General features: G+C 35.1%; 4 protein-coding genes and 1 long non-coding RNA gene across 6 annotated transcripts; 3 read left to right on the top strand and 2 right to left on the bottom strand.

Moving 5' to 3' along the window:
* Positions 1-781: 781 nt before the first annotated feature.
* Positions 782-2412, top strand: LOC131614990 (uncharacterized). The gene is made up of 5 exons (XM_058886514.1): positions 782-1111; positions 1205-1418; positions 1502-1659; positions 1753-1955; positions 2004-2412. The coding sequence occupies exons 1-5, from the start codon at positions 782-784 to the stop codon at positions 2410-2412; spliced, it is 1314 nt and encodes a 437-aa protein (XP_058742497.1).
* Positions 2413-10437: 8025 nt separating this feature from the next.
* Positions 10438-10923, top strand: LOC131614989 (uncharacterized). The gene has a single exon (XM_058886513.1). It carries the CDS (start codon positions 10438-10440, stop codon positions 10921-10923), a length of 486 nt encoding a protein of 161 aa, XP_058742496.1.
* A 398-nt stretch (positions 10924-11321) lies between these two features.
* LOC131614988 (uncharacterized) lies at positions 11322-13870 on the bottom strand. Its single transcript, XM_058886512.1, has 3 exons — positions 12317-13870; positions 11745-11991; positions 11322-11662 (listed from the first exon to the last, which is right to left on the bottom strand). The coding sequence occupies exons 1-3, from the start codon at positions 13868-13870 to the stop codon at positions 11322-11324; spliced, it is 2142 nt and encodes a 713-aa protein (XP_058742495.1).
* A 1392-nt stretch (positions 13871-15262) lies between these two features.
* Positions 15263-17954, bottom strand: LOC131612758 (uncharacterized). Its single transcript, XM_058884507.1, has 2 exons — positions 15832-17954; positions 15263-15603 (listed from the first exon to the last, which is right to left on the bottom strand). Exon 1 carries the CDS (start codon positions 17738-17740, stop codon positions 17225-17227), a length of 516 nt encoding a protein of 171 aa, XP_058740490.1. The 5' UTR covers positions 17741-17954; the 3' UTR covers positions 15263-15603; positions 15832-17224.
* Positions 17955-21654: 3700 nt separating this feature from the next.
* LOC131612757 (uncharacterized) lies at positions 21655-24447 on the top strand. 2 transcript variants are annotated; one of them, XR_009287474.1, is made up of 5 exons: positions 21655-22652; positions 22788-22874; positions 22989-23558; positions 23786-23887; positions 24207-24447. It is a non-coding gene; the product is annotated as an uncharacterized LOC131612757 (long non-coding RNA). The 2 variants fall into 2 exon arrangements; XR_009287473.1 differs by having other exon boundaries at positions 21655-22874.
* Positions 24448-27586: the final 3139 nt, after the last annotated feature.

Below are 27586 nucleotides of genomic sequence, written 5' to 3'. Positions count from 1 at the left end.
CTTCACCTTCAACATATTCTTCTTCATCGTCGCCTTCAACATATATGATATTCAAAGTATGAAAATTCATAAGTATTTTTTTGATAATAAAATTTTCAATACTGATTGATAAAAAGTTAAAAAATTGAATATATTTGATTCAAATCCAAAGTCTCACAAATTAAACTTTGTGCTAATAACAACTTTTAAATCAAGATTTTTTTTTGACAAAATTCATTAATAAAAAAATAACGTTTATCATAATTGATGGGGACGGGAGCGAAAGCGAAGCGGGGACAGGGAAGGCCACCACGTGTGGTATCACCGCCACCGACGAGCTCACCTTCACCACCAACACCGTCGGTGAAGGGGACTCCAACTCCTCCGGTAACTGAGGCAAATCACGATTCCGCTACTGCGTGTAATAGTGAAATTGGGGAAAAGAAGACTGAAGAAACCCTAACAACGAAGAAAACAACTGAATGCAATGAAGGCAACAAGAACAAGATTGAGGACCAGAAACTTTGGGTGGATGTGCTATCGGAGAATCGTAATCCGTCCAAAGGCTTATCGATGCATTACGTAACTTCGAGTATGGCGAATGGAACAGTGGAGATTGAAATTGACGAAGACGACATTGTGGATGAGATCAGGTATTATGAAACGACGCTTGTTATGTACGCTATGGGAGAATACCTTAGTATGCATACAGTGAAAGCTGGCGTGGAATTTTGTAAAATTGCCAGAAATGTACTATCATGATGATGGATATTTCATCCTCTGATTCAATTCTCACGACGACATGGATGTAGTTCTTATGAAAGGTCCGTATTTTTTCCGAAATATTCCTCTGATGCTGAAAGAATGGGGACCAGACTTTAATTTTAAGAGAGATATGTTACATACCCTACCCCTATGGATCACACTTCCTCAACTACCTTTGCATCTATGGGGAGCAAACAGCTTGAGCAAGATTGGTAGTGCCATAGGTGTTCCTCTGGTAACGAATGAATGTACGGCAAACAAATTGAGGATATCTTATGCCAGAATCTTAGTGGAGATTGATATCACCAAGGAACTGACTAAGGAAGTAGCCATCAAAGACTGTGAAGGCAGAAAACTGATGCAAAAGGTTGAGTACGAGTGGAAGCCTCCATTCTGTACTAAATGTCAACATGTTGGGCACCAATGTAAAGTTGAGGTTACTAAGCAATGAAAACCTAAGGCTAAGCCACCAGATCCAGTAGTGCTTGTGACTGAAGAAAAGAAACAAGAGACAGTGAATGAAGAATCTGATGGAGTCTGGACACAAGTTACTACAACAAGAGACAGAGGTAAACAAATTCTGACTGAAAATACTCCTAGCATTAACTGTGAAAATGGTTTTGAGGCACTTGAGGCTTTGAATGACCTCATAGTGACCTTAGATAGGGGCCCATGTTAGTCTCCTTGAATGTAAGGGGACTTAATAAACTTGGTAAGCTCAAGGAGATTAGTTCCCGTCTCCACAATTTGAAACCAGGCATTGTGATTCTTATTGAAACTCGAGTTAAAAGTGATAAAGCTAGGAGTATTAGGAACAAGTTGAAGCTTTATGAGAAATACATAGATAACTATCAGTACCACAGTAATGGAAGAATTTGGATTACTTGGGATGAGGGAACAGTTGATATAAAAGAGGTTATCTAATCTGACCAATTTATTCACTGTGCTGTACATAATAGTCAGAGTTCTTTCATGTACTGGCTCGCTGCTATATATGGCCATTATCAGCTTGAGAAAAGGAAAAAACTCTGGAAGTATTTTCTCATCCTTAATCCCAATCAAACTAATCCTTGGTGTGCTATTGGAGATTATAATAATGTGGCTCAAGCTCAAGACAGAATAGGGGGCAGACTGGTTCTGGAACACGAGTATAAAGATATGCAAGACATGATGCACAAAGCTGATCTTAGTGAGATGGATAGCCTGGGAGGGTACTATACTTAGTGCAATAGACATGTTGAGGGCACCATCCATTCTAGGATTGACAGAATGTTGTGTAATACTACATGGCTTAAAGAATATATGGACCTGACTCTTACTCACCTTTCTCCAGGAGTTTCTGACCATGCTTTACTGCATGTGATTCCTAAGGTTGCTAAGAAGAGGTACTCTAAGAGATTCCAATTCTTTAATTGTATCACTGATATAGCAGGTTATGAGGAGGCTGTTAGAGAGAGCTGGAATAAACCAATTAAAGGATCTCCTATGTTTGTACTCTGGAATAAATTGCAGAGATTGAAACCTGTGCTCACTAACCTTAGTAAACCTCTGGCTGGGTTAAAGAATCAATTGATTCCGGCTAGACTTAATCTTGAGCAGGCTCATTTAGACCTTAATAATCACAGATCAAGCAGTTCTTGTATTGCTAGAGTTAAGGAATGTACTTAAAAAGTTATCTACCTGAATGACATTGAGGAAAAAAGTCTTATTCAAAAAACAAAAGTTGACTGGCTGAGATTGGGAGATGAAAATACAGCCTACTACTATGCCACTCTTAAGAAGAAAAATATGAACAAAAACATAAGTCTGTTGCATCAGGAGGATGGTATTATTATAACTGAGCAACATGATATTCAGAAGGAGGTTATGTTCACTACGCCGTACAAGGGCTTTCACAGCGCTTTTTTTGGCCTTTAACAGCGCTTTAAAGCGCTGCCAAAGCCAGCGCTGGCGTAGGCTACGAAAGCGCTTTTAAAAGCGCTCTGGTAGACCCCCCCCTTTAAGAGCGCTTTCCTGGAAAAAGCGCTCTGGTAGGACCCCCTATAAGAGCGCTTTCCTGGAAAAAGCGCTCTGGTAGACCCCCCTTTAAGAGCGCTTCTTAGTAAAAGCGCTGGCAAAGACCAGTAAAAAAGCAAAAAAAATTAAAAAATTACGCAGCATACAAAAGCGCTTTTGGAAAAGCGCTCTGGTAGGCCCCCCTATGAGAGCGCTTTTTCCAGAAAAAGCGCTCTCATAGGGGGGCCTACCAGAGCGCTTTTCCAAAAGCGCTTTTGTATGCTGCGTAATTTTTTAATTTTTTTTGCTTTTTTACTGGTCTTTGCCAGCGCTTTTACTAAGAAGCGCTCTAGTATGTGGACCTTTAAGAGCGCTTTTTAGAAGCGCTGTAGTTGCTAAATGAGGTATTTTTATGTGCAGCCTATAATTTAATCCTCCCAGTCGACCTGTAATGTTTTCGACCTGTAATATTTTCGACCTGTAATATATTTTCGACCTGTAATATATTTTCGACTATATTATTTCAGCCATCAGTAAGACAATATATATACTAATATATACCATTATAATATCCAAAATTATATATATACATCATTACAAAATTATATATATACATCATTACAAAATCAACAATATTATAGTTCAAATCTGCATGAAAAATAGCTTAATATAAAATTGACACAATTCCTCTTTGATTTCTTCTAACTTTAGCTTCGAGTACCCAGCAGCACGGAATTCGTCAAGGTACTATAAAACAAAAACATAATATGAATAATATATTTAGGTAAATGTAATAAATTATATGAAATTATCTTAAGTTATAACTTTATACCGTGGGAGGAATCTCTAATTGATTCGCCTGAATGATTTCTTTCATAAACCTCAATACAAAGTATCCGCAGTCTGAACTGTTACGCTGTAGCGGACACTACATAGAAAAACAAATAAGATTCTATATAAGTTGTCTTGTTTTACCAAGTAGCATAAATATTATAAGCAAATTTGTGAAAAGTAATGTACCTGCACTTCGATCCAGGTGATGTTGTTTGATTTAGTCCGGGATACCTGTGCGTCCCGTTGACTACGGAATACTTGTATTGATCTAATTAACAAATATATAAAAGCATATGTTTAGATCAATCCCACAAATAAGTAAATATATAAATATACACGAATATATATTTAGAACGATCCCACTTACAAATCAACGATTTCCTTCATGGCCGGATAATTGGTCCATTCACCCTTTACCGAATTCAGATAATACACGACTTCCCTTATCGGGTTGATAGCAAGCAGCAACCAGTGTGCTCTATAAATTAAAACAATAGGTTATATGAAAATATTGCTATACACTAAAGAAACAGAGATTAGATGAATAAAGAATGAGAAACTAACCCTACTGGTCGGGTATTATACGCCCAAAGATGCAGACATTCTGTATTGCCGGTGGACATGAATCTATCGACTAAGCGCTGTCTAACAGATTCCGGATCCGAAACAATTTCCATTCCGCTGCAATGGGCGGAAGACACGAACCGGAATCTGTTAGACAATGCAGTCCCGCGCAACACTCTGTCATACAACAACCTTAAATAAAAACATAATAAACATTAGATTCTTTTCATTGAAAAGTGTAAATAAATTATATTGTGGGACTAATTAAATAATATATCGGATGAGTGAATATTACCGGATGTATGATTGCATATTACTGACGCCTAGTTGATCATGGTTAAAAATCTCTTGCAAGTCTTCAATTGTAATATGTGACTTGAACTCAATACCGAAGACACTTTCATCCATATCGATTTCCCGTAAAGCACCATCCTTCATATCGGACATATCAACCATTGTTGCGAGTGTCGCCCGGTATCGAGGCACAAAAGCACCGCCTTTTCTTGCCGCTTGCTTCGGAGGACCACTGGGTGGTACGCTACGAACCTGCTGCGTCACTTGTTGTGACTCCCGAGCGGATGCCTAAAAATCATATAAGTTAGGTAAAATATAAAATCATGCATATTTTGATTCAGATTATATATTAACACTTTAAATGTACCTCTTTTAGCGATGCAACAGACTCCTCCTCCTGTAAAATCCCTTTACCCTTAATTGCGGGTTTTATAGGAGCAGTCTAAAAATAAAATGTAAAACATAATTAATAAACGGTTTAGAATTGACATTCGAAAACTAAATGATTCATAATCGTTTTCAATTTACCTCATCACTAATGGTAATGAGCTCCGAGGGCCATGCAACAAACGATCCTATTGCATCTCGCAGCAATGTCGTCTCTGAGACCATGTCAGGTACCGGTAGAATCGCATCACGATCTAATACAACATCCACCGATACTTTCAGGTGTCCATCCGGGAGCGGTCTGTGGTGAAGTAAATCTCCCGAAGTGTTGTGCACTTTTCCCTTGCCAACTAGTCGATAATTCGGTTCCGATAAGTATAGTTGGCAAGATGAAATGCCCTAAACCAAAAGTAAATATAAAGTCATTATCATTAATAAAATAGAACAGTTTGTAAGGAAAAAACTTATAATTACCTCGGGAAATTTCTTTTGATAGTTGATACTAGCCTTATCACTAGTTTCTCTCACCGATGAAGTGTTGCACTTTTCTCTCATATACATATCTTTATCTCTTTGCAATTCAGAGACCTGTGCTTGCAATTCCTGCAACTTTTGCAACACTTCTTCATTGGTAAGATTTGATCTTCTCCTAGAACTCTTATAAAAAGAGGTTGGAGTCACACCATGACCCTTACCCCTCACCCGACCGGGATACTCGGGAGCATCTAGTACTCTACTAAGTACGCTCTCCTCACCGGTGGATGCCGATTGCGACAAGGTCTCCTGTAATTCATTTACATTTAAATAATTATTAGTGGAGATAAAAAGTCATTTATATATTAAAAAACATTTGATTTAATTAAAGACACAGTATTATACTTACACATTCAGTATAAACTCTCTGAACATCGGGATCGACAGCGTGATTCTTGCCCACACGAGCTTCCTTCCACAACACATGTACAGGAAGTGAAGCTTCCTCACTTTTAGTCTCCTCCAACTATGCATTGACACAAACGATAAAATCGTCAATTAAAACATGCACATGTAGACAATTAATTAAATCGAATTTCTATTTACTTACAATTTTATCCTCTAAGCGTGCATATCCCAAACGCCCTTTTTTGTATGGATACGCGGGTTTGGATGCTCTCTCCCTATTCGTGGCACTCTTTTTCTGAAAAGCTTCATCTCTTTGCTTTACAAACTCAGCCCAATCTGCTTCATCAATGAAGGTCGCATACTTTGTTGGCCGTCCCGGTGCATCTTCAAGAAATTTTCCATCTTTATCCTTAAGATAGGTGTTTGTCAAAAAAATTTTCCACCCTCTATATCTCTTGCCGGCCAAACTAAGTATGTAGCTTTTACGTTCATCTGGTATCTCAAAAGTCCTCTGCAAAAAAACGTACGCATAGTGTGTTAGTATAAATAATTTAAACAATTTATCGTCAAGATAATAACAACAATTAACCATATATGATATATACACCACTACTAACACTACTAACACAAGACACACGATGCAGTTAATTAAATACACCACTACTAACACGAAGCTATAAAACTTTTTGCTCAAAAGCAAACCTTATGAATCATCCTTGTCTATATACATTAACTCACTCTTGTTTCATTCTTTACCTTCTCTCTTCCTCATTAATTCAACTCTCATAAGGTATATATTATTACTATTATTATATATTATTTATTATTTAATTTCTCTATGTGCTGTCATTCTCATACTTTACAGTACTTGGCATCCTTGAACAAGCCAATTTATTGTACAATATATACCATCACTCTCAATCTCATACACACACAACATATATATCATAGAGTTATTATATATAAATAAAAGTATATAATATATATTTTATCAAATTCCAAAATCTATATAGCTATGTATGTACTAGCTAGGGTTATTGTTGTTGTTATTATATATAAATAAAAGTATATAATATATAATATATATTATATATTATATAGTTTATATATATGCATAATACTGTTTGGTGCAGTACTGTCCATCTCAAACTTCCAGATATGTATTCATCAAATAGTTCCCTCAATGGAAATAACCTAACATTTTCCTCTAATTCAAGAAATACTCAAGTAAAAAACTCTTGTAGCTGCTGCCATCAGATGGGATTTTCATAAAATTTCTTTCATTGTTAATAATAATAAATATGATAGTTATATCACTCAAAGCCCTTGCGCAGTTTCCCAACATCATTTGGACTTAACAAGCAAAATGTTTGCTTGACAAAATTCATACTTATCAACTGATCAAATGCAAAGTATAAGACTCACTACAGATCAAAGACGCTGAAGAATTTAAATCTTAACAAGCTCTTAAATTCATTTCTACAAAGAAACTTATATTGTACAAGCTTGACCCAAAAGAAACAGTTAGAAACTGCGCTATTTCTTAGAAACTTCGTAGTAACTACCTTTTCACTAAATTGAGAAATATTGTAGGATAACTTCATGTGAATTCTAATGAATGAAAAACTGTCTGTAATGTGAGTTTTATGGCATATGGAGGGAATGGTATGGTTTTAGTGCTGGTCTCTGTTTCATGAGATGTTTCATTTTTAATTATGTTCATACTGATACTATTATATATTCATTTTTATATCATTTAATTTATATTCAGTTTTATGCCCAAATATATGATGGGCATCGGTTATGCCACTAGCTAGTTATATACCTTTACACGTATGTATATACCGACATGCCTCAAAATCCACTACATATATCATCATTGGTAGAGAAATATTGCACCTCCTCCACTATCTTATACAACAGTCAAGAAACTTTACTCACAATTTCAATTCTACTAAGATAACAAGAGACTCACAATTTCAATTGTACTAAGATAAGAAGAGGCTAAGGACATAAATGGAGACCACAAATTAAGAATAAGAGCCTCTCTATGGAACAGAACTCAAAAGATAAGAAGAGGTTAAATTTATATTTTGTGAAAACCATACAAGCAGACCCCAAACAATCCAACAGCCACCATTTCACAGTTCAACAGAACTCAAAACCCTATCACTTAGAAGTTTCTGGAACAAACCCTATCACCTAAAATCACACGTTTCTGGAACTAGGCAATTGCTAACAGAAATATTATGTATATATATATATATCAAAGGCCTTAAGAAAAGAGCATTCCATCAAATTCAGAATCACAAGGATACATTGATACATCTAGGGTTTTGTTAAAAGCTATGAGAAGTGTGATACCTGGGTGGCGCAAAGCAAGTTGCTACCAGAGGAGAAGAGACGGAGACGAAACGATGGTGGTGGACGGAGGAGAAGAAGTTCGCGCGATGGTGGTGGACGGAGGACCGATAAGGTTGACGGAGGACCGATAAGGTTGACGGAGGACCGACGACGGTGAGGGGTGGGGTTTCTGGTTCGCGTGCAGAGAGAAAAAGAAAGAGAGAAAGTGAGAAACAGTAGAAGCGTGTTTTTGGTTTTAATTTTAGTAATAAGGCTACTAAAGCGCTTCTGGAAAGCGCTCTCATAGCCTGGGCTATACCAGCGCTTTTGACAAAAAGCGCTCTCATTAAACACCCCTACCAGAGCGCTTTTGAAAAGCGCTTTCGTTCCCCCCACGTTCCCCCCACCTACCAGAGCGCTTTTGTAAAGCGCTTTCGTACCCCCCCCCCCCTACCAGAGCGCTTTTGAAAAGCGCTCTCATAACCCCCCCCCCCCCTACCAGAGCGCTTCTTAAAAGCGCTTTCATACCCCCCCACTATTAGAGCGCTTTTTTAGCGTGTTTTTTAATTTTGTCTTTAGCGAAGCCTATGCCAGCGCTTTTCCTAAAAGCGCTTTCGTAGGGGTGCTGCTAAAAGCCAAATTTGGCGTAGTGGTTGTTTTATGGAAATCTGATGGGAAAAAGGAAAACTATCTGAAGCATGTTGACATTCAAGCCATGAGGCTTGGCCCTCAAGTTACTAATGCCCAAGGAGAAGCCCTAACAACTATGGTTACTGAGGAGGAAATCCTGAAGGCCTTAAAGGGACTTGGAGACCTTAAGGCCCCAAGTATGGATGGCTATGGTGCCAAATTCTTCAAATCCAGCTGGCCTATAATCAAGCAGGATGTTGTTGCAGCAGTCCATGAGTTTTTTTAGAAAGGTAACTTGTTTGAGGCTTTCAACAGTACTATTGTTATACTTGTGCCTAAAACTGAAAACCCCATAGCTATGAAAGATTACAGACCTATTGTAGTATGTACTATTTTTTATAATTTGTTGTCCAAGATCATGACAAACAGGTTGAGCCCCATTCTTAAAGATATTGTGCATCAGAGCCAAGCAGCTTCCATACCTGGCCAAGTCATCCATAATCATATTCTTCTAGCTTTTGAACATATGGAAGGTTATAATAGGAAAGGTGGGACACCAAAATGTATGATGCAATTAGACCTCCAAAAGGCCTATGACATGGTTGACTGGACAGCCATGGAGTGTGTAATGAGAGAAGTAGGAATCCCTCCAAAGTTCATAGGTTGGATTTTGAAAATTGTTAGCACTATCAACTATAAGTTCAATGTGAATGGCAGCTTCACTGAGTAATTGCAGGCCAAGAGAGGGATAAGACAAGGGGATGCCATATCCTCCTTGATCTTTATCCTCGTGATGGAGTATCTCAATAGAAAAATGACCTTGATGCAGCAGAACCCTGATTTCAAACATCACAGCAAATGCAAGAAACTGGCCATTACACATTTATCTTTTGCAGATGATGTACTCCTTTTAATCAATTTTCTGAATCTACTGGCCTTATTGTCAACCCCAAGAAGTGTAAAGTGTTCTATAGTGGTATGGATGAGATAATTGTTCAAAGAATTCAATAAGTTACTGAATTTGACATGGGACAACTTCCCATTAGGTACCTTGGTGTCCCTCTATCCAGTAGAAAATTGACTATTAATCACTACATGCCCATGGTGGATAAAATTGTCATTATGATTAGGCATTGGTCCTCAAAACTTCTTAGTAGTGCTGGTCGAATTCTGCTTGTCAAAAGTATATGCCTGGCTATAGCTCAATACTGGATGGCTTGTTTCCAATTACCTAAGAATGTATTGCAAAAGATCAACTCTATTTGTAGGGCTTTCATTTGGAATGGAAAGAAGAAAAGCCATGTGGCTTGGGAGAAGGTTTGTAGACCTGTCAAATTTGGAGGCCTGAATATATTCAATCTTGAGCTATGGAACAAGGTGTCTCTAATTAAGTGTTTATGGAACATTTGCATGAAAATGGACAACCCATGGGTTAAGTGGGTCCACTGTTATTACCTTAAAAGGCAAGAAACTTTAAATGCAGCTGCTAAGGATAATTGCACCTGGATATTGAGAAGTATTATGAAAAGGAAATATGATGTTGAAACTGTTATTCAAACCTGGGACAGTATGGTGAGCAAAAGGAAGTTTTCTATGACCCAAGTCTACAACTGCCTGATCCAGGAGAACACTGCTACTGATTGGCACCATTTAATGTGACACAACATAGCTAGGCCTCGTGCAAAGCTAGCTATGTGGTTATGCTGTCATGGCCGGATAGCTAGGAAATATGATGTTGAAACTGTTATTCAAACCTAGGACAACATGGTGAGCAAAAGGAAATTTTCTATGACCCAAGTCTACCATTGCCTGATCCAAGAGAACACTGCTACTGATTGGCACCATTTAATGTTTCACAACATAGCTAGGCCTCGTGCAAAGCTATCTATGTGGTTATGTTGTCATGGCCGGATGGCGACAAAAGAAAGACTCTACAAATTTGGACTGTTGCAAGATACTAGATACGAGCTATGTGGTCATGAAGTTGAAACTCTTGATCACATTCTTTTCAACTGTAAATACTCAACTGTTATATGGACAGGTATATGCAATTGGATGCACTTAACTGGAAGAATTATTAATCTCAACTGGATCAAGACTTGGACTCATGGCAAGGGTTGGAGAAAACGACTTTTCAAAGTTGTGGCAGCTGAAACAATCTGTGCTATATGGACTCAAAGAAACAACTACATATTTCAAAAAGATTCTTATACTATAGATAGTGATAGAAATATTAAAAAATATAGTTGATGCTATTGCTTATAGAGGATGGAAACATACCATCTATAGAAGCAAAATTGCTATGTTACTAATGTAATTAGTTAGTCCCTATGTAATTGGCTCTGGCCATAACTGCTTGTAACTTCTCTCTTTGAAATATAATGCTTTTATTTCAAAAAAAAAAACTTTTAAATCAATATGAACCATCTAACAAAACAAATACGTAAAATAATTTATACTAAAAAAATGAATAGTTTAAAATTTTATATAAAAAATATAATATATTTAAAAATTAAAAAATTAAAAAATTATGAAAATACAAAAATACAGTAATTATAATTTATATTAAATATTTTTTTATAAAGGGCCAATATTATATATCAAAGAAAAAAGCTACAAAAAAGGAGGGGGCCAAAGCAAACCCTTGCTCAAAAGTGTGTAAATCTAAAGTTAGGTTTGCCTAACTTGTTGGACAAAACGCTAGACGTTAGGTTTTGCGGAAGATCAATGAAGGCCTGATAACCATCTACAAAAAGGCCTTCATTTGCCAACAAGTCGGCGCACGAATTAGCTTCTCTATACACGTGAGTAATCAAAAAATGGATCTGCCTAATGTAGGCCCGACAATTAAACCATCTATTTTGAAGAGACCAAGGGATCGATGCAAGATTATTAAAAGCTTTGACAACTAGGGAAGAATCCGTTTCCAGCCACAAATGATTCCAATTATACTGTTGAGCAATCTCAATAGCTCTCAAGGCTCCAGAAACTTCAGCAAAAAAAAGCATTGTTATTACCTAAGTTCTCAGCAAAACCAAAAATGAAATCTTTGGAGCTGTTGCGAAAGAGACCGCCACAAGCAGAGTTAACATTGACAGCAGCACCATCTGTATTAGCTTTCACCCAAGAATCAAGAGGAGGGCTCCAAAAAATCTCCTTAAGCCGCATAGGGCGAGAGAGATGAATAGGAACATCAAATAACTTTAGAATTCGGAAGTTATCAGCAGAATTGTGGAAGGTGAGATTGGTTGAGGATCCCGAAAGCTGGGCCTGTGCTTTGATAAGAGTAACAGCACTTCTCCAAGTAGTGGTAGTATCCTGGAAACGTATTTTGTTTCTGCAGCTCCAAATAGTGTGAATGACATTAATGACTAAAGCTTGAACCACCACCCGACACTGAGGACTCCAGCGCTGATTGACAATCTTCTAAATATCCGTAACGCAAACAATATTGATCCTGCAATTTATAACCTGCGATAACCAGTTCCAGAGATTAAAAGCAAATGAGCATTAAAAAAAGAGATGGAAAGTGGATTTTTTTACAAGGAAGCAAATGCTGCAGGTAGAAGGAAAAGAGCATCCATGCAGCTTGAGATTCTCGTTCGTGGGGAGTTTATTATGCATAAGCCTCCAAGAAACAAACGATCTCGCTGGGGGAATGTCGATACACCAAAAAAATTTTGGTCCAATCAAGAGGATTAAGATTCTTGTATTTAAAAGCATAAGCCTCCTTGAGGGACAAATCACCATCCGTGGATTTACACCAGACCCGACGATCTTCAATATCGACAGACGGTAAGACAACAATGTGAACAATAGATGACAAATTCGGGCAGAAATCCAAAACCTGCAGAGGTATAGACCATTGATGATTCTGGATGAAAGCCGCAGCATTTGCATTTAGAAAAGCATGCCAGGCACCGGGTATATTACAAGCATCAGCCAAACACTGTGAACCACACCAAATGTCTAACCAAAAATTTGTATTAAGCCCATTACCAATCAGAATTTGAGAGTTATCCAACACAATTTGAAACTCATTCTTTAATCCACTCCAAATGCTTGAGTGAATATGGTGGTTAATACATTTGTTGCCTCTCAAAACCCGAGCCCTAAGAATAATCGCCCGAGGATCACTTGACTGCAATAAATCCCAACAGAGCTTCAGATTAGAAGCATCATTCAAAGTAGCAAGAGATCGAATATTTAAACCGCCCTCAGAGACAGGCCTACAGACTTTATGCCACGCAACATGAACAAGCTTCCTTTTGGACACATCCCTTGACCAAAGAAAGTTCCTAAACCAAGCCTCCAACTCTTTAATAAGGGAAGAAGGCAAAGAGTGTGTGGTGATGGAGTACACCAACATACTATGAAGGACAAAACGAATAAGCTGAGCTCTCCCAGCATAAGACAGAAGAATAGCCTTCCAAGCTGCCAACTTATTCTTGATTTTATCAACTAATGATTGAAAATGAATTTTTTTTGGCCTTCCTTTAAATATAGGGATACCCAAGTACATGAAAGGCAGAGATCCTGTTGAAAAACCAATAGATTGGGCCAAAACCTGCATCATATCCTGTGACATTGCCCCACAAAAAATGGTAGACTTTCCAGCACTAACATGCTGCCCGGAATAGATAGCATAGGAGATGAAGATCTCCTTGAGGTGCTGAAGGTTTTTCTTCCTACCAGTGCAGTAAACCATAATGTCATCAGCATAAAAACAATAAGAGGGAATCCAGATTTCTCTAGAGGCCTGAATTTTTTGTAACTTATTATCCTCCACCAGCTTGGAAATATGTTTACTCAAAACATCTTCCGCAAGACAAAATAGCAAGGGTGATGAGGGATCACTTTTCCGTACACCACGGGAGCACTGAAAGTAACCTTGCAAGGCTCCATTGACAGAAACAGACATGGTAGCAGAGTTGAGAATAACTTCAATCCACTGACAAAAAGTATCATTAAATCCAAAAGCTCTGAGTACATGCAAAAGAAAAGGCCACTCCAACGTATCAAAGACTTTAGTGACATCAATTTTCAAAGCTCTATTTCCACCATACGACTTTTTGTCAAGAATGTTGGCCACCTCTGAAGCCAGGCAGATGCAATTCTTAATTTGCCTATCTTTGATAAAACCTCTTTGCTCTACTGAAATTAAAGAAGGCATTATGGAAGCAAGCCGATCCGCCATAATCTTGGTAATTATTATAAATTTGAAATTTGCCATTGCAATAGGTCTAAATTGTCCTAATGAGTTGGCACCCTTGACTTTAGGCAGCAGGGCCAAAATATTAGCATTGAAATTGGGCAACAACCAGCTTTGCTTAAAGAATTGTAAAGTGGAAGACTCCACCTCTTTGTGAATGATATCCTAGTGTGTTTGAAAGAAAAACGCTCCATAACCATTTGGCCCTGGAGCCACGTCCTTGTTCAACGAGAAAACATCATTCTTAATCTCTGAAGAGGAAGGAAGCATATTCAACATTCTATTAGTGCCCTCATTAACAATCCTGGGAATCACATCTTCAACAAAATGATAGTTCTGTACTAGGCCTCCTTTAGAGCTGAAAAGATCTTCAAAATAGCTAGTGATGTGATCAATGATATCTTTGTTGTCAGTAAGAAAAGCATCCCCATTTTGTAGAGAAAAGATAGCCTTAGAGAGGTACCTAAAAATACGAAAAATAAATTTAAGGTTCAGAGTAATTAAAATAAATTGATAGAAACAAGAGGGGAAAAATCATCCAAAAGAGGAACAATAACACAAAAATTAAATAATTTTGAAATATTAAAATAAAATTAGAGATATTTTAGTAAATGTAATTAATTTTTAAATATAAAAAATCACATTCTATCTCCTCCCTCCCCTCCTCTCCTCTCTGTCTACCCCAAACCAAACACACCGACACCACCGGTATAGAGATAACAATGAATATCAATGAGTGTTAGTCTAGTATTTGATTCTATTACTTTTAATTTAATTACTAATATTACTTTAAATATTTGTTTATTAAATATAATAAATAATAATTCTTACACAATTTAGGAAAAATGACACAAACATATCCAAATTCCTACCTGCAATGCCTTGTTCAACACCTTCTTGACATTGCTTAAGTTCATTATTCTTTCAATCTTCAAAACACTTAGTCGTATTGATAATATTTTTGCTTATATCCATACGGTCTATATTTCTTAATGCAGTTTTCAGTATTAGCCTAGTTTAGCTAGTTTAGAAATGAAGGCTCAGACTATTACATTTGAAGAATATTGATTCATGACTCGAAAACATGGCCTCCCAATATTATTAAACTCCAATGTTACAATTGAGTAATTTTCAAGTGACATTTGAAAGAAAAAAAAAGTAACAAAAGCTTCTTGATATTTAAAATAATAAATAATGTAAGAGAAAAGTGTCACACTTGACTCATAATACATTGCTTTCACAATTCTAGATAATTTTTGACAAAAAGTCTTGCACATATTTTATAAGTTGACTTTTATGTACTCGGATTTTAAATCACTGCATTCACACTTGGCAATCATCTATTGGAATAAAAAGCTTATGTTTTCTTAGATTCCCATATTCCTATTCAAAAGTAAAAGTTTTGGGAATGGGGATAAACAAATCTAACAGGTATAAATTCTCTATAGATTGGATAGAGAAGCCATTATCTCTTTTCTCTTGGTCAAATTTGCAAAGTTTATACTACCATTACTTCTTTTAGTCAAATTTACAAAGTTATTGATGAAATATAATAGTACATCAGAAACAAAGATTACAAAGAGAAATCAAACAACTTTTTGTAACAATTCTTTGAATATTACATTTCTCAAGTAGCTTCAGAAATATGGAAACAAACCATGTTTCTTCTTCTATTTCCACCCCATCTTCACCCAATTTTCGCACATTCTGTGTCTCATCTAGAACATATTAACCATGTAATTAAAGGGATAACAGGAAGAAATTAAGAAGAAAAAATATATCTGAAATGATCAAAACAGACATCATAAATAAGGGAAAGGGTGTGGTGCTTTCAAATGATATGGAAGTTAAAGAACAATAAATCTTTCCAATAATCCTTAGCATTTCTATAGGTTAGAGGACCACATGAATATGGTAATTTCCTGAGATGTGTATGGTGGACTTACTATTCACACAGGAGCCACTAGATGACAAGCATAAAGCCTAGCCATCGTCGCTTTAAGCAAATAGCAGAGGCAGCTGCACAATCAAAAGAAAATGATAGGATTCGTCTGCCTGAAAATGGCAGAAAACTGCTATAAACTTGCTTTTGGCTAGATAAATCAGGGCATTATAATACTTTGCCAATATAACTATGTAAATTTTCTTAAGATGAAGTGAAAAAGTTATACACTAAAGTGGTAGAGAAAGTTTGGAATAACCATCTTAAAATTTGAAATCACTTGAAATAATTGGAAATGTCCTCCCTATCAAGTTAATATTACTATACCATCTCTTGTAGGAGTGAAACTGGACACACATTTATATGAATTGAAACCATGAATTAGACAGGCTTACACTGTATATCCCTTGACATTGGAATCTATCATTCAAAATAATTTGAGAGTTCAACATTTATGGATAATCATAATACAAACAATTGGAAGAAAAAAAAAAGGATAGATTACTGATTGTGTATAGTTAACACCAATCACCAGAACCTCTTGATGCTATATCAGTCAACCAAAAAATATGTGAAAATAAATCTACAAAATATATTAAAAACAAAAAACAACTAAAATATGCCAAACCAACCTATGACCCAACTTTGCAATACAGAATGTTTCCTAAGTTTTCTAAAACCTAAACCTTTATAAATATATGAAGACTGAAGTATGGAAGGCATTGCCAAATATCACCAAACACATGTATACAAGAATCCAACTGGACAACAGTATTAAAAACAGTGTTTTAAACGACTATCAATGAAAAACACATATACATGAATAAATAAATTTAAAACTTATAACAAATAGATTATGAATATAGCATGATTCAAAAAATTTCTCTTTAATATGTACAAACCCGGCTTCCCGGTTGAGTACAAGTAAAGGTTCCTGAATGTCAAGGAATCCAAATTTCATCAACCTATTTCACACTGCAAGCAGTAAGTAGAGGTTCCTGAATGTCAAGGAATCCAAATTTCATCAACCTATTTCACACTGCAAGCAGCCCTCTGTTATCTATAAGACCCATTCATAATATGTAACCACTCAATGGCTACAACAGCCTTGTCCACAACTTATTGGACCCCAGTGCTCTAAACAAAAAACGCCACCAAACTTATTGGACCTCTCAACTCTACAATTTTCACTTAACATCCAATCCATACACCGCAATCTGTTCAGAGCCACAATGCCACTGAGTTTCAAAATGAGGCAGCACAGAACAAATCCAATAACCATTCAAACAAATTCCATCTACCTTCTAATAAAGAGATAATCCCAAACAGCACAAGAAAACAAAATCAACACTTCATTGATAAAGGAATTGAATAGAAAGACTCTCCAACAGCACAAATCAATCATTTAATAATTCAATATGGGGATTGCATTCTTTGGAACAAAAATCATTGTTTTCTATCAAACTCCTCATCATAGAATGAGTAAACTTCGGATCATTAGGATCACTACTAGGAGACCCATCAGAATTTTCCATTACACTAGGACGCGAAAAACAAAACTTACAACCAAACCCACTCCGAGCAGCACTACCACTACTACTACCAAAATCATCACCATGAACAATCACCACCTTACCTCTACTACTCACATTCAAATTCCTCGAAGACCCCGCAGTCAACGACGACGAAGCCGAAAGAAGAGCCTTTCTGCTTCTAACTCTCCGAATTTGATTCTTCGCTTTGGTAAATTGACGAAGTACCAACCTCTTTCCAAAACCAAAATCAACTCTCGCACGATTCTTCTTCTTCTTTCGATCCTCTTCTTCATCTTCGTCGTCATCGCCGTCACTTCCTCCTCGTTGGTAACCGTCGCGATTACCGTTTGAGATCTCTTCATCGGAAGAACCAGACATCAATCAATTCAAATTCAAACCGCGAGTGTGGATTTGAATCTCACCTAAGGAAATAGGGATTGGTGAATTTCATGAAATTAGGTCAAAAAATGAATTGGGATTTTGAATTTTGATGAAAGGGATAAAGTAGTTGAGAGATAAGGAGGGGAAAAAAAGAGTAGTTGAAATTGAGAACAGCGAGGTAGAAGAAGTTACTCAAACGCAACTGAACTATAATTATGTATTTATTTATCATTTTTTGTGTTCCATTCAAATAAGAGACCACGTAGTATTAGCATAATAATGCCTTCTCATCACTCTTGGTAGCAACATCGTCTTTACATTATTATTTTTTTTAAATCTGTTTTTTATATTTAAGGGTCAAACTAATTTGTGTTCTAAGAATATATTTTAAAAAGTTTACGAATAAAAATTTATGTTAAAAAATATATAAAAAATAACGTTTAAGTATTTAATAAAGTCATGTGCAAGTTTAAAAATAAATTTTATATATCTAACTTTTAATGCATATACTAAGAACACATTAGCATTAACATTTGACAACCAATCAATATTTATACGTTTTAGATAATTTATTGGGTTGGGTTGGGCTGGCTTGTGAACTCGAACGAGGAGTTGCTCGCCTGTCTAAGCGAATGAGCTAGGGTGGCATAAACAATTTGGATGTACTAGCAGGTCGAGTAGGATATAACAATCTAACTTTGGCACGGGTTTATCTCTGATCCATATGTGTGATTAAGAGAGCATTTATAATTAATTGAGGATAGCAAATACGAGAATATTGTCCATCAAATATTGATTCTCAATCATCATTAAGACGGGTGATTTATAGAACTAATCATATTAAATAACCTCAATTAGACCTTCCTACAAGACAAGTTAAAACCATTATATAAGGAAAGTAACATCATAGAGAAAAGACTTTCACAATTCACCCAGACATTCAACTATGACTCTTACTGGCTCCATGTTGGTGGAGTTATTAATTAATGTACTCTACGTGTACATTTGATGCCCACCATGGAGCCCATTGAAACTTTCCTCGACCACACAGCCTTTTGAGCATTTACCTTACCATCTTTTAATGGTGAGGGTGGTCACTAGCACAAACAATCAAGGCAGCAAGGCCGCCATAGAAGAAATTTCATTGTTATGGAGGAACTCTGTTGTAAGAACGAGACATTATAAGACAATTTTTGTGACCTTCAACAACAACCACCATCAGCAGGGAATAAAGAAGAAGAACTTGTGGATCCATAACCCTTGGCATGGAACATTTGGGAGACCCAGTTCCCAAATAATTTTAGATCACCTTCTTTGACGGTGTTTGATGGTAAAGTGATCCCAAGGAGCACGTGTTAGCGGCAAGTTCGATGCTCACTAAGGAAAAGGTATTAAGAAAACAAATGATTTATTTTGTACCTTCAACAAAGCATGATGATGTTTTCGACAAGATATTTTGGCGAAGAGCCAAGCACGCTGATAAGTTTATGTTCTATTTGGGACTTAGAACTATTTTAAATTAACCAGACTTAGAGTTCGAGGTGGCGGATTTCGAAATAGGCCAATAACGGTATTTTAGTCTTATCTGTTCCTTGAGAAGGGCGCGTGAAGACTTGCAAGAGATGAAGCGCATGCAGACGAAAACATGTCATCATATGATGAGAAGACCATTGTAGTCGAATTAGTATAAATAGGGGTTTAGTAACTAGATTTTCGTGTGTTCAATATTGTACTATACTCAAATTACTGAAAGCATCTAAGCGTATAGAAAAAGGAGTCTTTGAGAAATGTACGTTTGAAACACAGTTTTAATTTCTAAAAGAGTTTATTCGCATTCAAAGTCATTTCCATTTCCTTTATATTTCCATTTGAAACCTTTACTTTCCAGTCAAATTTATCATTCTTTGTCATTTATCATTACCAACAAAACTTTACATTTATTCGCATTGCCTTTAAATTTATTAAATACCTTAGTATCCAGAAACACCCAAAACAAAGCACTATACACATATGTCCTAAGATCAATCTAGTTGATGTTGCGAGTAACCGAAGTATTGAATTTGGAGGACTAGCGATTGTTTACCAAAAACAAGGGTGAATAACACGTCAAAACTATCACCACACAGATGGCCATTATTGGCGGGACCGACTCGCTCAAATGTAAACTGGTGGCAGGAATGTTAAAAGAACCAACCCTCTATTAGTACATGAGCCTTCGAGGTTCTCCATAACTAACTACCAAGATCTTACGAGGAAGGCGGTCCATCAGTTCTTAGCCAGCAAACATGGAAAAGTTTCCACCACGAGCCTTTTTAAAGCCCGTTGGGGCTATTTCGAGTCATCTGGCCCGCTTTAATAAAGAAACCATCAAGGTCTCCCATTTGAACCAGGATATGTTTGTAGGGGATTTCTAGGGTGGTCTTAAGGCAAGGCATTTATATGAGTCCTTGACTCAGAAATCATCGTCCTAAGAGATCATGTCTAAAGAGGAATGATACGTAAAAGGATAGGAGATCAATGCTGAGAAGAGAAAAAGGAACGAGAATGAGCGAAAAGTTGGAAAGTCGGGGATGGGCAGAGAAAGAATGCATTAGAATACAATACCAATTCCTGAAAGAGTAGCCTTCGAGCATGCGCGAAAATATTTGTAATGCCTTACCCCCATTGAACATGAGGCGAGAGTGGATTCTACAAAACATCTACCATAAAGAGATCATCCCTAAGCCATATCCCCCCAAAGAAGACTCCATGGGAAATGACTCGGACAAATGGTGAAAACTTTTTCTCCTAGTATTCAAGGTTCCAAGATAATTCTAACCTCATTATTAATGTTGGACAACTCCAAGACGACTCATAAAGCATCCACCCAATCTCCGTCGAGGTATATCGAATTAAAACTCAAGACCTCTTCATTAAAAGAGCTCGCGGGATGCTCCGTGAAGATCTTAGCGAAACTTGAAGATGACGATACCAAGTTAGTGTCACTACTACTAGATGAACCAACAAAGATGGCCTACATTTTTTACTTCATAAAATCTCAATCCATTCTCCTTGTATTACGTGTTAAGGGCTCCATGAATAACCTTTCCCCGACTCGTCACACTCATAAATAAAACCATTAAAAATTTTAACCAAGAAATGAGGAAAGGTCAAGTTTTTACCTGAGGTTGTGTTGGAGAAAATGAGGAAAGGGTTGGGGGTTGAAAAATATGTTGATAAAAAACCACAAAGTGACTCAGGAGTGAGAAAAATAAGATATGGGAAAGAATTTCTAGAGAGAAGGACAGGGAAAAGGATGGGTTATAGTTTTTATTTGAGAATATTTGAGACCTTGGAATTCTTTATTTGTCAATAAATGTGACATATGATAATATTAGCTGTAAAACATATGAAAATCGAGTCAAATATACAGTGTGTTTTGGTGTTATTAGTTTCTCTACAAGATTTTATCTCATTAGTGATCAAAACCACTCTTGAGATGTAGTCAGGTACCTTCTAATTTTTCTTCATGTTGATATTTTTATACTGCTTACATAGACTCTGAAGCTTCACCTTCTTCACTGATGCGTCACTGACATAACACCGTACTAGTATGCCCCACGCAGACTTCACCGTCGTCGAATCAAGGATCTTCTAAAACACGTTCACATTCACACACCGATGGATGTAGAATAACGCTTTATGATCCTTTTTCCTCGTTTCTCATTACATGTTTCTTTGCGCTTCCATTACATCCGCATTCACTACAAGAAAAATTATGTTTCGCGACACTTAGATTGCGACAGGTCTATTAAAACTGCCCTCCCCTATGAATCTCGACAGCTTACACGACAGTTTTTACTAACTGCCTCTTAATTTTCAACAAAATAACACAAGTTGCGACATCTGTTCTCCAAACTGCCTTAAACAATTCTCTACGACGGGTTAAACAACCGCCTTTCACTTTTAATAATCACTATTACGGTGGGAACTCACTTTTCAATATGTGAAATTAAACAGTTCCCTCCCTCTTAAGATTTAGGTCAAGATGACTTAGCCATTCGTCTTATTGACGTTTGCATTTCTCAAAGAACAAGTAAGAAAAATTTCAGTACCCATTCGTAAACGAAAAGTTCTCTAAAACCCTAAAATTCCTCCCCTTCGGTTCGCCTCCTTCTCCTCACCGCCATCTCATGACACCACTTATGTACCACCAATAATCCTCACCGCCATCTCATGACACCACTTATGTACCACCAATAACCGACGGCCGCTCAACTCAACCCAGAACACTAGGCCAAAATTGAATTCTTGTCAAACCCATAACACTTTGGCTGGCTAGGAGCCTAGGACACATCAAAGCGCCTCCACTGGTTGGAAACCTGGCGCCTCCACTGGTTGGTTCTCAAACAGGAAAACTCTTCTGGTTCAAGGACCAATCCCCGCCGCCACACATTCATATGTACCTAATCTCTGTATACACCTGCCTCACTGTAAAGTGTAAAGACGCCGATGGCGTTAGCCTCCGTCTTTGAACTCTCGACGTCGGAGTCCACCATGTTCTTTATTGCTGATAAATATAAAGAAGATTGGATATTAGAAGGGCGCGATTACTCTTGGGTTGAGAGCTCTTGATGCTTATGAGATTATTGATCATCTCTTTGTATACTATAGTTTTTTCATTGTCTTGATTTTGATGAATCCATTTGTAGAAGTATTCATCTTGAGTTTTGGAAATTGGGTATTTAGGATTTTGTTTGATCTGGATGAGTAAGTGATTTTGGGATAAGTCATTTATGAATATAGTTTTGTGTTTGATAAAAAGTGATTTGGAGAAAGAAGTGAAGAAGTAGGATTCAATTATTTTGCTTATTGGTTATTAAGAGTTGATGTTTTGAGTTTTTCTGATGGAGTCAACATAACATAAAGAGTAAAGCATGTTCTTTTTTTTTATTCAATCGATGATGGAAATGGAAATTTGCATGATTAACAAATTAAGTAGAATATAAAGGTATTGAATATAAAGGTCTCTTACCTTCTTTCTTAATATCTTTATGCCTATCAGGTTTTCTTAGATAGAGTGGAATATTTTATCCAATTAGTCACTGTTCATGAAGATCAAATCTTTCAGAAACGAGTTCGAATTCAGCAGGTATTTTACTTTCTAATTTATTTTGTGAACTGATATGCATGGACTGTGCTACTTTCTACGAAATTCTATTGTAGGTTGATTCCTAATGTTTAATTCTTGTTATTGTATTTATAGATGGAAGAAAATAATATGAAGAGATGAGAACTAGGGGAAGAGGATTAAAGCTTCAAGAGCCACAATCCTCACTTTCTGATAATGTTATGTATTTAATTTATTTCCTAAACACTTCTAGTATTTTCGTAGTCTGAATTGCATAGTTTCATTTGATGACTCAAAATATTTTCATAGTCTGAATTGCATAGTTTCATTTGATGACTCAAAATGTCTTATAGCATACCAGAAGCAACAAATAGCAGCGCGTGTATTTAATTCTTGTTATTGTATTTATAGATGGAAGAAAATAATATGAAGAGATGAGAACTAGGGGAAGAGGATTAAAGCTTCAAGAGCCACAATCCTCACTTTTTGATAATGTTATGTATTTAATTTATTTCCTAAACACTTCTAGTATTTTCGTAGTCTGAATTGCATAGTTTCATTTGATGACTCAAAATATTTTCATAGTCTGAATTGCATAGTTTCATTTGATGACTCAAAATGTCTTATAGCATACCAGAAGCAACAAATAGCAGCGCGTGTATTGGGAAATCTACATGGAAAAGAGTTTTTGATTCCCTCAAGCAGGTATATTTTTCTATTATAGCAAATTGTCTTTAGAAATATGTATGATGTTATAGAAAAAAGTCTCTATATATCTTATTTTATTTCATGTTAACATTTTTGTAACATTTTCTATTTAGTAACATTTTTTATGTTATTATTTGCAGGTTGAGTACTTAAATTCCATAGCATGGAAGAACTTTACAAGATAATTTTCTATTTAGTAACATTTTTGATGTTATTATTTGCAGGTTGAGTACTTAAATTCCATAGCATATCCGATAGTAGCTGGGAAAAAGTTACTTAAAAAGGGATCCATACAAAGTGGGTGTTTGTAAAAAGGAGTCTTAAAGGTTCAATTCTATTTACTACATCCCATTTATCGTTTTTTTAATAAATTTAAATTGTGTTTTAATTATAGAGGAACAACTATAATTAGAGTTGAAAATTGTTTCGTCTTATCACAATGGGAGTTTCAAGTTGGAGCAAGTGTATAAGTCTGTGATTTTCACTCTTTTTTTCATCTATTTCGTTCCTTTTTGTATAACTGCATAAAAAATGCCCACTTTGATGCTCTATTGTCTTATACTATGTTAATGTAATTCTTTTTCTGTCATTGTTGTTTTCTTCTACAATACCTTATATATTAATAAACATTTTCAATGTTTGCAGCCATTGGTTTGGGTGCTTTCTAAATGTCAGACTCATTTGATGATATTTGAATATCAAAAGGAACTTGGTACTTACTCAGCTATGAAAGTATGCACATCAGCAGACTTAGAATGATTTTTTAGTATAATTTTTTTAATTAAATATCATGAGATGATTTGTTAGTATAATTTTTTGTAAGTTTAGATATATATTTTTGTAAGTTTAGAAATATATAGTTGTACTATAGTAAGATCAGAACAACTACACTAGATTTTTTTTTATAAATTAATAAATTTAGCGGGGGTTTTAAACCTCCGTAGTTTGTTCTAAAACTGCCGCAATCAATATTGAAAACTAAACACCAAATAAAATTCACGACAGTTTGAAACTGTCGCGCATAACTATCTAAGGCGGTTCACTAACTGTCGTAAATAGTAACGACGGTTGGAGTGGCGTTTTTTGAAACCGTCGCAATACAGCCTGGCGACACACGTTTCCGCGACAGAACTATAACTGTCGCGACTTGCGATTTGCGACGGTTCAAACCGCCGTAACTTGTCAAAATTAACCGTCGCAATTTGTCAATTTTCTTGTAGTGATTAACCTTTGTCTAACCTTCGTTGACGAGATCAGGCACAGATTGAGCACCAAACAACACACGCACCTGAATCATCCACCGATTCCAATTCTTTCCATCAAACACCAAATGTTTCATATTCAAACTATCGTGTCCATCGTTCATCTTTGATATTGTGCAAGAAATCACTCATATCTTACCAAACACTCGTGTTTCTCGATCCCTCGAAATTAAGAAATGTGGTTCCAATATGATCTCGATCTTCAATTAACTGTGATATGAATAAATATGAAATTATAATAATCACTCACCTCACGTACACTCGTGTTTCCCTTCCCGTGGATCTGAATCGGAGCTCTAGATATCAATTGTTGGAGCACAGTGAACAAGATGAAGATGGAAGAAGAGAGAGAAAACAACTATAACAAACTTTCTACTCAAATTGAAATTCGGTTACAATAAATGATTCTACTCACTACCTTGTTAAAAAATTCCAAAGCAAATGCAATTTATATAGAAAACTCATATTGGGCCAAACTAATCAAAGCTCAACACAAAGCCCAAATCAAAATCCTAATACTGAGTACTCTGAATGCAATATATATGGGTTCGCTAACATAGACTCACTTGATTTTATGAAGGTCTATTTTAGCAACATGCACCTTAGGTGCATTTAACCATTTTTTGGTTAAGGTATGCTAAAACACACCTTCATAAAAATAAGTGGGTGTATTTTAGCAAATCCCTGTGGGATTTACTAAAATACACCTAATTATTATGAATGTATGTTTTAGCAACTTGCATCTTAAGGTGCATTTAACCATTTTGTAGTTAATGCTGGCTAAAATAGACCTTCACAAAAATAAGTAGGTCTTTGTTAGCAAATCACGTTTATATATATATATATATATATATATATATATATATATATATATATATATATATATATATATATATATATATAATCATTTTAAATATTTTTTCTCTTTATTTGTATTTATATACATTTCTTAAATATAATTATATCATTTTTATTTTATGTTTATTTAATATTTTTTTACTTTTCTTGACCCATGCGAACGTCACATATCATAATATAATAGAAAATGAGAATGAGAAAAATAAATATTATTTAATTACTTAAATGTCTTTTTTTAACATATATAATTTGTATTGAAAGGGCAACTTAAAGATTTCATACATATCTAGTCAACGTTTTTATCTACCAAATATTGTCAATCTTATTGTCTATCAACTATTTTTTATTGAGAAGTTGCCACTCTTTTGCCGTCTTTCATGTCTTTCATAAAAATTTATATGTTCTATGACAAATGCAATGTTTTAAATTATATTGTTGTATTTTTTATTCAATTGAAATGATATGTTTAAAGATTTGTATATTTAGATTAGGAAGAAAAATTAATATTAAAACTTTAATTTAATTAATTTTATTATTAAGTGAAAATAACTTTAAAATAACATTTAAAAATGAATTAAAGAACTATATCATAAGATATTGTTCTTGTTTTAAATCTAAATGTAAATATTCAAAAAATATAAACATGTTATTCTTAACATAATGTATCTTGAACAATAGATAAAACATGAAAAATAAGAACATTTCATTAATAACTAAACATATGTCTATATCAAATATATTTTATAAATAAAAATTTCAATAATTCATAAAATATACAAATTCATTATTTGAATTCAATTATAAGTGAAAATTCATAATTAATTTAACATTAATTGCAATATATTTTATGCATATAATTATAAGGGCAGTGCTAATGAGTGTCCGGGGGCACTCGTTAAGGATCACTAATTACATTTTGAATTCATTAATATTCTTTAAAAAAAGAGTTTATTAAATGTGTCATTTAAGACAAAAAGTGTTATTTAAGACAAAAAGAATTGAAATTTTATAAACCTTGAAAAAATTGAGACGTTATAAATTATCATATTTATTCTTGCTAATTGTTGCTGCATATTTCATTTGCAATACCTACTGATTTTTAATTTTAAAAAATACTATTAGTTCTTTTTAAATTATTCTCCTATTGTAATGATAATGATATAGAAATGAGATTGTAATATTTTAATCCCAAATTTCACGTGTATAAATTTTGTAGTGTATGAAAGAGAAAAGGAGTGAATGAGTTAGTTTGAGTGAATTTATTAATTAAATATATTTAATTATAATTTTTTTTAAAGAATAAAAATACAATTAAAGATCATTTAATGCTTCTTATCCAGTGCCCGGGGCACTGGTTAGCAGCACCCTAATTATAATAATTTTCACTTATAGTTTGAAACTTTGAAAATTAATTATAACAATTGTTATTTATAATTGAATTCAATTTTAACTTGTTAAATTAATTTTTTTTGACAGAAAATAAATGATATTCATTCATTCAAATCGATAGAGTACATCGTTGCAATACAAACTCAAAATCTCCAAAAACAAAAAGGATGAATCTGCGAACAAATCCACAGCATCCATGTTAATAGCATAAAACGGAAAATTGCATATGCCTACAAATATTAATGTATTGTAAGTTTTAGTTCAAAATTTCAAAGGGACAACAGATTTAGTTTATAACTTGTTTAAAAATTAATGGAACATTAAAAAAAAACTTTAAAAACAATTTATTAGTGGGTAGATATAAAGAAAAAAAATTATAAATATGATAGTTTTTCCAACCTTTACATAGAATAAATTTAAAATTTACTATCATTTCGTATTTTTAACATATTAATTATATATAATGTTGATTCTCACTTAAAAATAATGACTAAAAAAAATCATATTTCATATATG

The sequence above is a fragment of the Vicia villosa genome, linkage group LG6 (genome assembly GCF_029867415.1).
Source record: "Vicia villosa cultivar HV-30 ecotype Madison, WI linkage group LG6, Vvil1.0, whole genome shotgun sequence".
Taxonomy (NCBI): Eukaryota; Viridiplantae; Streptophyta; class Magnoliopsida; order Fabales; family Fabaceae; genus Vicia; species Vicia villosa.
Note: the sequence above shows the minus strand (reverse complement) of the source record. Positions and strands in the feature narration are given on the sequence as shown.